Genomic DNA, 14,279 nt, shown 5'->3' with positions numbered 1-14,279 from the left:
AGCTCCAAAGGTTCAACTGCCATGGTACTCCTGAATGGATGTAAGTCTGAAATGACGAACGTGTCATTATCTTCCATTTTCTGCACAATTTTGCACGCGCAAGGGAGCCCATGAGTATTTCAAAGATAGTGTGTGCAAATACTCGAATCTTGCATCGCCGGGGACTCCATCTCTTGATCCAATTTTTCCAATGCCAGATGCGTAACATAACAAATCAAATTCTGAAAACACGGCCACGCTGCAGTATGCTTCCTTATCTTGGATGATATTGAAAAATCACACTTCAGCAGACTAATTTGGATATAAACTTGGTCCCGAAGTTTGCCTCGCACGTCATCGAGACCTTCGGTTGAAGTATTTAACCAACCCTTTGCAGAAGAATGAGAAATCTCCACCCTATCCGATTACAACGACAATCAAGTTACAATATAAATATTATTTTTATATAATATATTCTATCATTTAAATAACTAAAACATGTAATACCTGTTGGAGCTTATGTTGCCACAATGATACACATTGCGGGTATAGGCTTGGACAAACTTCTCCTTGTATATTAACCACGTATGATTCAAATATTGTATCAGTCTAGGATATCATGTATATTGTCCAACAATTTCATTGTAATTGTAATGATACTCTTCTTCGGTTTCTGATTTCATCAGCTTAGCCCACACCCCACATCGGAATATTAATAGACCTTGGTCTTTGTTGCCTCCCATAAATTTCGTCGCATTTGCCTCAAAATTTCTATTTATATGAAATATACACAACATATGATACGAAACTGGAAAGACATTTGGCAGTGCTTTCAAGAGACCCAACTCCATGTCTGTTAGGATCCTATCAGGTTCGACACATCTAACAACTTTCTCAAACAATTCAAAGTCCACTTGTAGGTGTCTGTATCTTCATGCGACATAAATGCAACAACAATTGTAAAATTACTCCCAACTGGAGTTATCCCAACCAAAAAAGGCATTCTATACATACATCAATGTTTTTTTTTTTTGCATATTTAAGCAATACAATACATTATAAAACAACAATCATAATTTAAACAATACAATACATTATAAAACAACAATCATAATTTAAACAATCGTAAATTTTACTTACTTATTGGTTTTGTATGTGCAGTCCATCAATATAACATACTGGAACAGTCGTAGTAACTTCATAGATTCGGGACATGCAAACATAACATCTGTTATTGTGTTGCTCGTTTCACTATCGACGTGATGCCAATATCTATACTCGCCTTGTTGAAAGTTATACATCAGAAACTGAATAACAGTCATCCCCTCCATTTCATCAGATTTAATTTTGGCCAACTCATTGTAAACATGCTTCATAGAGGTTTGTATCGTCGGATTTTCTCAATCTATCCATGATTAACATTGGCTTCACGTGAGAATTTCTCAATTCTTTAATTCTTACTTTCTGTTGTGGAGTTATACGACTAGTCGTACCATGTCCGTGAGGAAACAAAGCCGGAGGATGGGTATGCTTGCCATCGCTAACAGTCAACCGCCATAATTTATCAAACCTTGACTTTTTGCCAATCAATTTGAATGGACAACCACATTTTTTTGTTCCAATGTTTCTAGCATCTTCCACATCGATATTCATTCATCGGCCATGTCCGTATTTGTCAAACGTCAAATATTGTACATTCTCCCTTCCAGACTGACAAATCAAACGGTGAGAATGACTAACTGCAGTTGTTTTGGCCCACTTGATTAATTATTCCCTACTATCGAACACAATATCAACTTGGAAAAAGTGAGAGAAATCTTCAAATTCGTTTCGCTCCAAAACTGCGGGATCAAAATACAGGTTGTCTTTATATGACTGCTTAAAAAAGATAAATTAGTTAGATACTTGCACAAAAAAAAAAAAGGCTAGGGATTTCGTGTATAAGTACACGAACTACGTGTATACATTTCGTGTACAAATGTACGAAACATACAACAAAAATAATTTACTGTTTGTTTCGTATTATTTTGTACGAAATATAAGTTAAAATTCCGTAGTGTTTTGTACGAAATTATTAGTAAAACAGAATATGATGTTAATTTCGTACAGAAAACCATGAAACTCAATGAAGAATTTTGTGATATCTTACACGAAACGACAAAAATTGACAATTACGAGACACAAATGTAATTTTTTACCTCATTAACGGGATCGATGGTGGCCATCTTGATAATTGTTGTGTTCTAACTGATTGTAGCGAAAACAAATCACGATCTATAAAGTCCGGTATTTAGAGGTAGAGGGAATTTGGAAAAAAAATAAAAGATTTCTCTATAAATGAATTATTTTGCACTGTAACTGAGAAAAGTTGCACTGATAATAGCAAACCCCTAGAACAATGGACCCTTGAAAGGAATATTCGTACATTAAAAAGGAAATAAGAAAAAAGAAAAGAGTGAGCCGAAGTAATGGGCCAGAAAAACGTGGACCGGGATAGATCTCCATGATCCGTACTTCCCGGTTGGGTTAGTGAAGAAAAACATTATTAAATTCATTTTTCATTTTTTCTTAATACCAAACTTTATCTTAAACTTCAATTTACATTTTACAGTAAGAAAGAAAATCCAAAGACTTGTTGTTTTAGCATTTCTTCTTTGCGTCTTCTTCGCTTCACCTCTGCACCATGTTTTCCCCCAATAAGATATTTTCTACCTCCAAACAGTAAATCAAACTCATCTGCTTTTCACAGAAATTCCAAGATTTGATGATGATGATGTAAATGCTTTGCATTCCAAGATTCAATAATAATCAGGCATGTATTTTTTTCTTTTTTCTTTTGGTCTCCGATTGAGAAATATAGGTTGGCTTTATGATATGAGCTTGTAATTTTGTTGCTGTGTGTGTGTGTGTGTGTGTGTGGGATATTATTTTATATGTTTGATGTGACACAATTACATCTTTTTCTTTATATATATTTCTTTTTGAGAGTTTGGGGGTTGAATTCTTGATATTTTTTATTTTTTTCACATTTCATTTGCTTACATCATTTCATTCCAATTGTTTCTTCTTGGTAAAGCATGCTGAATTCAGATGGATTAGATGAATTAGGGTATCAGTTGATCTGTTTTTTAATTAGAGCCAACAATTTTGCAATGCAGTTTTCATCAATTTTTAAAAACACCACACTTTTCGATCTGGTTTACTTATTCCATGTTTTCGGAATATGACTATTTGAAATTCAGATTCATAATTCGTGTCGTTTCATAACTCGTCAGCCTAACATTTTTCACAAACAAATTCCCAACACCGGGGTTCTTTTATTCTGGATTATCTGATTTCGGCTTGGAAGAAAGCTGACTAAATCTGTTTTTAACTATAAATGAGTACATTTCGGTCTCGGTTCTGTAATAATGTTATAGCCAACATGGGTATATTCATGCTCGATTACCTTCTGTTCTGCTAATTGTTTGAAACCCACAAATTTATTTACTGAATTCCACAATTTCAAGAAATCGAGTTGAATAAATAGGAAGCAGGCCACATATGTGTATACATTCATCATTTCTATCATATAAAAGGACTTACATCACCATTTAAAGCCCAAAGTTTATGTAACGGAAGTTTATTGCCGAATATATTTCTCAACAATTAGATCTTAATAAAATATTACTACTGCTCATTATGTTATTGTAAAGGAGTTTCTCATGCTATGCATCTTTATACCGTCGTGAATTTTCTTACAATATATATCCCTTCAACATCTTCTGCAGATTAAGATATTTGTATTTGTTCGCTGTGGTGGATTTGCTGCTGCAGTCAAATTTTTCGTTTTGGATGAAAGCAATTGCAATGTGCTTCTCCCTGTTGCAATTTCCGAGATGCCGAATTCATTCATTAGCCAATTCTTGTTTCGAAAATTTTAACAAGTTAGGTAAAAGAAGTGGCGTCAGTTCCACCAGTTACAGGGTTCTTTGTTCGAACAACTACGACCCGCAAGGAGGACATAACAGCAGCCGAAAGTGGACTAGACGAACTATAAATACAAACGCAAACACAAACACTGGAGGAAATATTAGCGAAAAGTTAATTAGCAACAAAAGTATCGGTCACGAGATTGTTCCTCAAGCGAGCACTGATTTAAGTAGCTACAAATTAGAAACAAGCAAGGTACAACAAAGGACCAGAAAAGTAGTTGTCCAAAACAAGATTGTCTCGGAAAGTACGACCACTACTAGATTTGATGAATGGAAAGTAGAAACAACAGAGATAGAATCGGAGCAGTACTACGATGAATTGGCTAAACTTGCGACAATAATTTGTTTCGACATTGAAACCACTGGTTTTAGCAGAGATAGAGATAGGATAATCGAGCTGGCATGCCAAGATCTTCGAGGTGGCGATAACTCAACTTTTCAGACACTAGTTAATCCTGAACAATACGTGCCCAATGAAAAGATTCACGGCATTTCATCTCGTATGGTTAACAGATACGATGTCCCCAGGTCAATATTTATTTATTTATTTTTATTTGTCGGGTTCTTGTTAAGTTTGTCAGTTGTGAAATGTATGTTTCGTAAATGCAGGATGAAGGAGCTTATTCCTATATTAGTGCAGTACGTGAGAAGTAGGCAGATGCCAGGTGGAGTTGTGGTATTGGTATCTCACAATGGGCGAACTTTCGATGTACCCTTCTTGAAAAATGAATTCAGCAGATGCTCTTTTGAGATTCCTCAAGATTGGTTGTTTGCCGACACTCTTCCACTCGCTCGTTTAGTCATGAAATCTAAAGGTTCGTTCATACAGCCGTTTCATTTCTCTCTTGCTATATATATCTATATATGTATATGTCCTTAATATATATATATATATATATATATATATATATATATATATATAAAATGATTTTGTTGGCAGGACCGAAAGTAGCGACAAAGATATCACTGCAAGCGCTGAGGGAGTATTACGGGATTCCATTGATAGGGCCAGCTCATAGAGCGCTATCAGACGTACACTCATTAGCGCTTGTTCTGCAGAGGCTGACATACGATCTGAAAATGCCGATATCTGGCCTCATCAAAGCCTCTTTTAAGTAGAGAACATTTACATAGTTTGTAGGGCCTAAACTAAATTAATTTTGTTGTAGCAACTTCATCCCATTCATTGTTTCAAATGTAATAGCGAATCCCTTTATTTGTGGGATTTAATGTCCAAAGAATGTAGGATTGATTTAAAGCACTGTTTTGGTTACCAGAGTTTATGTTGTTTTGGTAACCATTATCAGATAGGGCATTTAATTCACTTGAATTATTATTATAATTATTTATAAAAGGAGGGATATGTTGGGTACTTGTGAAGATTCATTCAAGTATTGATGTTGTTGTTTCTCTTTTTCTTACTCTACTCTTGTTGAGTAAGTTCACTACATAGATGTGACAATGGTTTTATTTATTATCATCAGCAACGCGAGGATTTTAAGGATGAAAGATTTTGTAAAGTTCCGATTCATCGAGGAGAGAACCCCAACTCAGATAAGAATTCCTTTTAATTCAATAAGGGATCGATCTGGCCGTCAAAGGAGAGAAAGATAGCAGGATAGTAGCAGTATGCCTTGAAAGGAAGACAGCCTACTCTTTCCTTTGTCCAGGGATTGGTTCGAGTTCCTGGTGAACTGAAATGCTATTCATAGAACTTATTTTACCGTCTTGCAGTGCGACTTTATTTCATTTGTAATTTTCAAAGAAAAAAACCACAATTCTCTCAAACCCTTTCCCAACTATATTTCGTGCATGAACATTTCGTATTCCCTAAATCGAAGTGGATGAATGCATTTCGTGCAAATTTACGATACACGAAACCATAAATTTATGTTTTTATGCATTTCGTGTTGTATTGCACGAAACGAAACACTTCATTTCGTGCAATACAACACAAAATGCCTTTTTTTTCCAGAGTTTTGTGTTTATTTCGTGTAAATTTACACGAAATACAAGCTTGCATTTCGTGTAAATTTACACGAAATAAAACAAATTTATGAAGAAAAAAAAAAGCATTTCGTGTTGTATTGCACGAAATGCAGTGTTTCATTTCGTGCAATACTACACGAAATGCATAAAAATGTCAAATTTCAATAAAAAAATACGTTCTTTATCTCAAAATCGAAGTAGGTTTCTTCCGTATTGATAATTATTGTATTCTAATTGATATTATCGGAAAAATTTGACGATTTGGAAAGTTTAAAAATTCGAAGGTTGAGAGAATTTGGAAAAAAATTAAAGGATTTCTTGACAAATGAATAATTTCGCAAATTGCACTATGAATAGTAAACCCCCTAGTGAATATGTTTTTGGCTTTCTATCAAAGTCCACCAGCGGTAATGGATTTTCTATCTAAACAATTTCCCGTTGGCCTGGTCTTTCTTTCTTTTTTTTTCTTTAAAAAGCGGGGTCGGGGACTCGATTGCTATTGCGCTTATTCCTCCCACTTGGGATACCGGATACCATATCTTTTGCAATTCTTAACCCAATAAGATAAGGATTTCAGGCTTTCAAACCGCTATTTAATATATTTCTAAGTATAAAAAATATTGAAATGGGGGGGCTATACAATACATGATATACTCATAGTGAGGTTCTGCCTGCGTGAATGAGGTGAATATTACACCAAATGTAACATAATACAACTGCCAATCATTATTCAAATGCATGTACACCAACCTCTATAATGCCGTTGCAGCAATGTTTTTCGTTTCCCACTTCAAGAATGAATCCTTACAAACACAATTTCACCTCCAAACGGAAAAAAGAAAAAAAGAAAAAAACACTTCCGGAGAAAGAAATCAAGAATCAATACCGCATCCTCCTCCAGACTATACTAACTGCAATCTTCATTCTATTGAGGCATTTATGCTCCCTCCTTGCTAAAAAAAATGGTAAAAGGGAGAAAGCGATAATGGAGAAGGAATAAATTGGAACTTTCAACATGTAGTAAGAGAGCATATATATAACTGGGAAATCCCACTCTTTCACTGTCTATGAAATCCGATTCTGTATCGAGTGTAGAACAGTGGCTCGGAAAGTCAGAACCATATCAGACGCTTTTCAGGAAATGCTATGGTCATATCTTAGAAGATTATCTCCTTCAAAATTAACAGAATTAGCATAACAAAGCACATAATTACGAGAACGGTGGCGCACATAACCATGCCACCTTGTTTTTGACTTCTCTCTGCCTGCAATTTCCGATGCATTTTAACCCAATATTAGTCACAAATAATCCATAGCCGAGAGAAAACAAGTACATAAAATGTACAATGCATAGTCAGCACTAGCAACGCTGGAAAACAAAAACAAAAACAACGAATGTTGACCTTTTGAAGCTGTTTTAGACCATCTTCAACTGAAGCTGCAACGTTTGTTATATTGTAATCGATCCTATCAACAATAGTGCCCTGCTTGGAGAAAAGAATAATTAGAATCCAAAAGTTACTACACGAGCTGCTATTAAAAATGGCATATAGCATCAAACCTGATCAATCACCAAAACCGATAAATCCTTCATAATTTGGGCGAGGTCGTTGACTGATTCCACCACCTAAAACCAATAAAATGCCAAATAAAAATAATATCTGGTCATCATCATATATATAAAAAACTAAAATATAAAATAAACAAATAAAATAAAAATAAGCATCTAGGCACCATGCATGCTAAAGAAAAACAATAAAACTTTCAACTTACCTGTTGAATTTCTCTCTCCCTTTCTGCGGTGAATGCCTCACTTTTCTTTAGTTTGGCCATTTGATGCTCATTGAATCCCTAGAACATGATATTTGCAACACATTTGATGTTAAAACAATGCATCCATAATATAAATGAAGAGGATTGTATCTCAGGCAATAAATCTGGTACTCTAGCTACTTTAACAGTGAAAGAAACCAAAGAAGCAACCATAGAAACATTTGGAGCCTCTAATATGTTACTAAGATTTCTAAATTAATGGAAGGTGATTCTTATATGTTCATAAATAACTTCATATTAGGTCGGTGTTATTTGGTAAGTTTATTAGCAAATCCCAGAAGACTAGGCCAACTATACACAGGTATGCAGACTTTATAACCTCAAAACCGAGGTATTAAGTAGCCATCTCTTTTGGACCCTCTAAATAAATCAGTCTTGTAGAGATAAAAGCCTAAATACCGTCTGCAAGCATGTAGAACTCATTTTGCTCTTGTAGTCACAACATGATCAGAACTTCGATTTCCACTTCTTTTAAAGCATATATTGGGTAAATCACCACTTCTATTAATTGTTAAAGCATATATGTTGGGTGAATCAGTCTGTTCATTCGCAAGTACTCAAGTCAACAAATATACCACTTCTTTTAGGTTACAGCTAAAAGTTGACAACCGGCTACCCTTTTGGTGTCAAATACTCCCTCCTTCCCATTTTATTGTCGATATACGCTAATTTACATATATTAAGAAAACTAATATATGTACATGGATTCTAGAAAAATCATAATAAAATGACTAAAAAAAGCACTTTCATAAATGTTTTACCATTAATTCTCTTAAGAGTATTAAGGGCACAATTGAGAAAAACACAATAAACACTTCTTTGGAATCCTAAAGTGAAAATTATTTTGAAATAAAAAAAATATCTAGAAAGACAAATAAAATGAGAAGGAGGGAGCATCAAGCATTAGGTTGGTACTTCTTAGTATTGTTGCAGTTCAGAGCTTTGAAGGTACCGTTAGCACTACCAGCTTCAGGTCTTTGGAATATTTTGTTACAGCTCTTGTATATTTCTAATAAATATTGCTACCATGGCAATCTTGGTCTTCAGTGATACTACAATAGAATAGCATGCATGTACATTGTGGACTAGATGCATAGTATCTTAAATACCTTTTACAGCAAATGATTCTAGTATGCATGTGTAGTTTTTGTCTATTTATTCGAGCATGGAACTAAATCACCGGCAGATAGAAATCTACGTCAAACACAAAAGAATCTGAGTTAACTTACAATGTCATCAAAATCATCGTCCTCTGTCCTAGAATTGCTCCCTTTTAAGTTCATTTCCAAGTCGACACCATCAGGACCCTACATAGAATGTCAAGATGCTAAAAAAACTTAGCAATGCGTAACTGAAACGCGTTCAGGAAAGATCAGTCTGCAGCTGCTCAATTATCAATACGGCAAAATATTGAGCAGTTCAGTAGGTAAACACTTCCAATTACAATGAAGAATTTATCATGTGACTGAAACGCTATTTTGATGTCAAGATGTCTTGGCAATTAAATTTGACTACATGGATGGCAAAAAGGAAATAATACCTCTTTCTGCTGCCGAAGCCGCTTCAAATATGTGGACTGCTTCCTACGTAGCTCCATTGAGAGAGTCTGAAGGTCAGTTGCTAAAGACCTCTGTCAAAGAAATTATATTCTCTAAGCACAAATCTTGCATGAGATATATATAAAGAATATTACAACTGATAGATAATATTCCAGCAGAGAAATAAGACGGAACTGCCAAACATGTTATAAGCAATATTGTATTACCATCAGGAGCAATACTTGACACAAAATATCAGATTTACGTATAACAGAGAGCCAAAGTCACCACACTATTTCATTGTATTATATTCAAATTTCAGCGATGCAGGATAATCAAATGGGAGAACAGATGAGGACGAAAAAAGAGCAATTAGTTTCTGTTATTCAATCTCATCAAGGAATTAAAGTACTTTAATAAGTTCCTCTAAGTACTGCCACAACTTTTATAGTCCTATACAATTCAGGTGACAGAAGATTACCACAATTGTTTATAGTCGGATGAATTCAGAAATAGGAGATTATGAGATGATACCTGGACATTTTTCCGGATATTTGAATCCTCTGAAGGCCCACCAGCAGAGAGTCTTTGTAATCTTTTTTCAGATTTTTTCAAAAGATCAGTTATCTCATGTGTAAGTGCCTCAATTTGCCGTTGATCTTCTTTACCATCTCCAAATGAAGGCATTAAAGCCTTGGCATGTGCCTTTGCTAACTCGGCCATCTTCCCCCTCGCACGTTGTATATTAGCTGCTAACTCTTCAGATACATCCACCCATGCTGGTGGTAAACCTACTGCAACTGTACCCCTATTGTAACAAAGGAATACCTCAGAAATGGGTGTCTTTGATTATATCAGTAAATTAGGAATCTTTGGTTAGACTCTGAAAATGAAACTGTTATTCAATAAATTCTCTATATCTATTCTTCTTCTTCTTCGTTTATTCTAGCCTGATTATTTTCTCGTCTTTACATCTAACCAACTTCTTTCAAGTGGATTAAGAAATGTGACGTAAGTGATACATGTGCTGCACACAGCAATAACCCTCGTGGGAATTGTTAGCCTATGCAGCAAAAATTGCACCATGATGGGATTAAAATTGAAATTTTGAGCTTGGCTGCTGCACTCTTAAAATATTTGAGTTGCACGGCAATCTGCTATAGTTTTGCAATTGCTCGATCCAACAATTGGTATAAGAACAAAGGTCATGGTTTCAATTTTCGTTTTCCGGGTAGGGGATTATTGTATTGCATGATAGCACCAGCCTATATAGAATTATTTGCCTGTGAAGCAGCCATTGCCGTTAAGATGGGACCATAGCCAAAACATGAATTTTCGGTTATTGTACAATTTACATTCGAATTGCACCGTTCTTATAAACTATAGCTTTTAGCACAGTGGCAAATGCTCTGCAATATGCTACAGTCATGATCATTACTTGACAGGTGAAATTTAGGAAATTTCTCTTCAATTTGAGATAGAGGTGTAATGCAGAATAAAATGTGACATGCTCTATCTCACGGGTAAAGAATTTCTCGTAAGGATTCCGCCTCGTGTAATACATACTAGGATCTTCAAGCATTGAATTCAACAGAGTTTCAGATCAATAGGCAAAGTATTGAAGCAATAATCAGATAGAAGATCCAACAAATCAAAGCATACGAAAATTCGTGCCATTTTTCAATCTTCGTGATTACTAAATTTACTAAAAAGAAAATAAAAGAACAATACATGAGAGATAACAACTTCAAAGTAGTTTCACAAGAGAAAGCAAAAATACCTGGAGGTTCCTGGATCTTCAGTACTTAAAGGAGCGTAAGATCGGTTAGGGTTAAGCAGAGACGTAGTCGACAGCTCGATCACAGCGCCTCCGCCGCCGCCGGAGCTCGACGGAGACGAACCCGCCGGAACCCTGACGCTTTTCAACGCATCCCTATACCTTCTATACAAAATTGTCCGGTTCCTCGTCGCCATTAATTACAAAAAAAAAAATTCACAAAAGAATTCCCCAACGCGTAAACACAATTCGAACGATCAAATCATGAAACTAATTTGATTGATTCAAAGTAGATCTGCGGAAAATGAAGTGGGGGTAATTGGGTCGGCCCGATTACGAACAGGTCAAATTCAAAGAGGATTTAGAACTCCGTCGGGCTCAAGTTCGGGCTGATACGGAAATCAATAACAGTGAGGAATTACGAAATTAGGTAGGAGAATGAAAATGTGGAAGTTGGATTTTAGGTGGGACCTTGGTTTATTATATATAAAAGTGAATTTGGTGAAATTGTTGGGGAAATTGTTTTGTAGGTACCTCAACAATTTTTATGGAATATTACACGCATATGTTCTTTGGTACATACAGTATAAGCGGTACAAATAGGCCATGATAAGACTTCTTAATTAAGAAATGAACATTTTATTTTATTTTATTTTGTAAATATATTATCCCAAAACACTTGTTTGATATTAACGAAAATTCTTCCATAAATATATTTTACCCGTGCGATGCACGGTGATTCCTTCGAGAACAAATCTACTATTCAACAATTTAGGGTCGTAAAGAAAAATATTTCAAAACAAATATAGAACTGGTATAAGTAAATATGTTGTCAAACAAAACATTTGGTCCGGAGCAACATAATATTTGTTTATAACATAATGCATAATATATTTCGTTCGACATGTCTTCCATATGAGAATGCTAGAACTAACTAAATTAATGGAATCAAACGCCTTCCATATGAGAATGCTAGAACTAACTAAATTAATCGAATCAAACGCACCGCACCACCTCATTGGTCCACTTAAATCAAATAGTACAGAGTAGGTAACCTGCAAAGTTTACGTACTTCGCATGAATTCAGTTCAATACATTTTTTTATGAAACAACAATGACAATGATGCATAATTAAACAATATTTATATTATACTACTTATCAAATGCGAATGCAACGAATATGCTAGAAATACAAAATCACGTGCAAACATTCCTAAACATAAAGAGCACATACACAGATTAATAAGACTAAATATAGTTATAATAATATAAATAGACGATAATTTACGATATATACCTTCATATGCGCTGAAATACTTCTTTGTAAACAACGTTGCTAGTTGAACTCGACAATCCACCGGATTCGGACTTGATTAGGATCTTTATGCCAGATCTACTCTTGACTCTCGAGAGTGCAACGTACAACTGATCGTGGCTGAATACAGGTTTGGGTAGATACAAACCGACGTGGGAAAGTGTTTGACCCTGACTCTTGTTGATGGTCATTGCAAAGGAAACCATCAGTGGAAATTGTCGCCTCTGGAAGTTAATTGGCAGAGTAGAGTTCGACGGGACCAACGTCATCCGAGGAATGAAAACAACATCACCGGTATTTTTGCCGGATAGAACCTTGCAGCTAAGAACATGGATTCCCATTCTAACAATTTGAAGTCTGGTTCCATTGCAAAGGCCTCTCGCCTAATCGATGTTTCGTATGAGCATAACAGGAACATTTTCCTTGAGTTTAAGCCTATGTGACGGGAGACCGGAGCAAGACACGGTGTTGAGGAATTCGGTCGTATAAATTTGAGCATTCTCTTCCGAATTCATCTCATCCTTGCATATACTATCCGCACTGAGGTACAACTTCTCTTCGCCGGGAATGAGGGAACATAAGTAGTCGTTGACAAACTGAACGCAGTCATTAGTCGGCGCAAGCACTGCCCTCCCTTGGAAATAATCGGGATTTGATATGTTACTCAATAATGGATCTTCGGAATCGGGAATTAGCATGTCCTCGGGAATCTCAACAGACGCTTCACCATCGTTTTGCTCTCCCGCCTCCTCATTACCGATACTCAGTATCCAATGAGCAAACTTCTTTACTTCTTCAACCTCGGATGGATTAGAGCTTGATTGAAGCCTCATATTCGTATGCAACTTAAGAACCTTACAGTCTTCCCAAAGCTGAGATGAGTTGATCGTAGCGTGAACAATGTCCTGCCTTGATGCCTTCAACACCACAGGTAAAATCTGTCTAAAGTCTCCGCCAAGAACGACCACCTTGCCACCGAATGGTTTGGGAACATGCGTGATAGATCGCAAGGTCTTGTCAAGCGCTTCGAAACAATATCTATGCATCACCGGTGCCTCGTCCCATATAATGAGCCTCTCCTTTATAAGCAATTATGCGTGTGGACTTTGCTGTGTAATGTTGCACGTGGAACCATCGTGCACCATGATGGTCAATCCAAATCTAGAATGGGCGGTCCGGCCACCGGGAAGCAGCAACGATGCTATGCCACTCGAAGCAATATTAAGAACTATTTCCTCTTTCGAACGGACTACAGCGGACAACGTTCTCCATATAAATGTCTTTCCGGTACCTCCGTGACCGTAGAGGAAGTAAATCCCGCCAGCCACAATTCTTCGACACAGCATCCATGATGGCATCATAGACCCTTCTCTGCTCATTTGTGATAGAAGAAATATATCGTTTCAGTTCTTCAGCCATCGCAAATACGTCGTAGTCCAACTCATCGAGCACTAATTGGTTCTCTGTGTCATCCGTCGACGAATGTAGTTGCATCGGCATAGAGTCAAAATTCCGCAAGCTCTTACCGTTGCTCTATATGATCTTCTCAATTTCTTGGTGGTGTAAAAAAAATTCTTCATAGTATATTTAGTATTTATATTTCGTACTTTTATTTTACGGGCAATTTGTCAAACATCCCTGATCTCTAATTGTCTTTCAAACCAGAACAACCCAACTTTTGCAATTTGCTAAAAGTCCTATGTTCTTCAGACACCCCACACTCCGCCAGATCCCGTCCAACCCCGTTGCACGCCGTTAGATCTGCTCAATCCCTACCCCCGCCGCTGCCATCGTTGCAAAACACTGCCACACAACCACACATATGCGCATACACATAATCTCACACCTACATATACACATATGCATCTACACAC

At 36.3% G+C, this 14,279-nt stretch overlaps 3 protein-coding genes across 3 annotated transcripts; 1 reads left to right on the top strand and 2 right to left on the bottom strand.

Annotated features, from left to right (window-relative positions):
• The first annotated feature begins 2,458 nt into the window (after window positions 1-2,458).
• On the top strand, window positions 2,459-5,325 carry DPD1 (Polynucleotidyl transferase, ribonuclease H-like superfamily protein). Its single transcript, XM_012982238.2, has 4 exons — window positions 2,459-2,791; window positions 3,750-4,481; window positions 4,563-4,768; window positions 4,894-5,325. The coding sequence occupies exons 2-4, from the start codon at window positions 3,814-3,816 to the stop codon at window positions 5,070-5,072; spliced, it is 1,053 nt and encodes a 350-aa protein (XP_012837692.1). The 5' UTR covers window positions 2,459-2,791; window positions 3,750-3,813; the 3' UTR covers window positions 5,073-5,325.
• Window positions 5,326-6,616: 1,291 nt separating this feature from the next.
• LOC105958234 (tlg2p-like protein a) lies at window positions 6,617-11,661 on the bottom strand. The gene is made up of 8 exons (XM_012982237.2): window positions 11,094-11,661; window positions 9,848-10,121; window positions 9,316-9,405; window positions 9,005-9,082; window positions 7,716-7,793; window positions 7,504-7,569; window positions 7,346-7,426; window positions 6,617-7,207 (listed from the first exon to the last, which is right to left on the bottom strand). The coding sequence occupies exons 1-8, from the start codon at window positions 11,285-11,287 to the stop codon at window positions 7,100-7,102; spliced, it is 969 nt and encodes a 322-aa protein (XP_012837691.1). The 5' UTR covers window positions 11,288-11,661; the 3' UTR covers window positions 6,617-7,099.
• Window positions 11,662-12,273: 612 nt separating this feature from the next.
• Window positions 12,274-12,746, bottom strand: LOC105958165 (uncharacterized). The gene is made up of 2 exons (XM_012982175.1): window positions 12,408-12,746; window positions 12,274-12,303 (listed from the first exon to the last, which is right to left on the bottom strand). Exons 1-2 carry the CDS (start codon window positions 12,744-12,746, stop codon window positions 12,274-12,276), a joined length of 369 nt encoding a protein of 122 aa, XP_012837629.1.
• Between the last annotated feature and the right edge of the window lie 1,533 nt (window positions 12,747-14,279).

Source organism: Erythranthe guttata, chromosome 2 (genome assembly GCF_056151865.1).
Source record: "Erythranthe guttata isolate IM_541 chromosome 2, IM_541, whole genome shotgun sequence".
NCBI lineage: Eukaryota > Viridiplantae > Streptophyta > Magnoliopsida > Lamiales > Phrymaceae > Erythranthe > Erythranthe guttata.
The sequence above is the reverse complement of the archived record's forward strand: the minus strand, read 5'-3'. Positions and strand labels throughout refer to the sequence as shown.

What these genes read in the sequence shown, in the direction of transcription:
- DPD1 (XM_012982238.2), top strand. Translation starts at nt 3,814, where the DNA reads ATGAAAGCAATTGCAATGTGCTTCTCCCTGTTGCAATTTCCGAGATGC. An exon ending in AACAGATACGATGTCCCCAG is followed by an intron (nt 4,482 to 4,562) that starts GTCAATATTTAT and finishes TCGTAAATGCAG; the next exon opens with GATGAAGGAGCTTATTCCTA. An exon ending in TTTAGTCATGAAATCTAAAG is followed by an intron (nt 4,769 to 4,893) that starts GTTCGTTCATAC and finishes TTTTGTTGGCAG; the next exon opens with GACCGAAAGTAGCGACAAAG.
- LOC105958234 (XM_012982237.2), bottom strand. Translation starts at nt 11,287, where the DNA reads ATGGCGACGAGGAACCGGACAATTTTGTATAGAAGGTATAGGGATGCG. An exon ending in ACGATGATTTTGATGACATT is followed by an intron (nt 7,794 to 9,004) that starts GTAAGTTAACTC and finishes ATCATGTTCTAG; the next exon opens with GGATTCAATGAGCATCAAAT. An exon ending in CGGTTTTGGTGATTGATCAG is followed by an intron (nt 7,427 to 7,503) that starts GTTTGATGCTAT and finishes TTCTCCAAGCAG; the next exon opens with GGCACTATTGTTGATAGGAT.
- LOC105958165 (XM_012982175.1), bottom strand. Translation starts at nt 12,746, where the DNA reads ATGGGAATCCATGTTCTTAGCTGCAAGGTTCTATCCGGCAAAAATACC. An exon ending in GCAACGTTGTTTACAAAGAA is followed by an intron (nt 12,304 to 12,407) that starts GTATTTCAGCGC and finishes CTTTATGTTTAG; the next exon opens with GAATGTTTGCACGTGATTTT.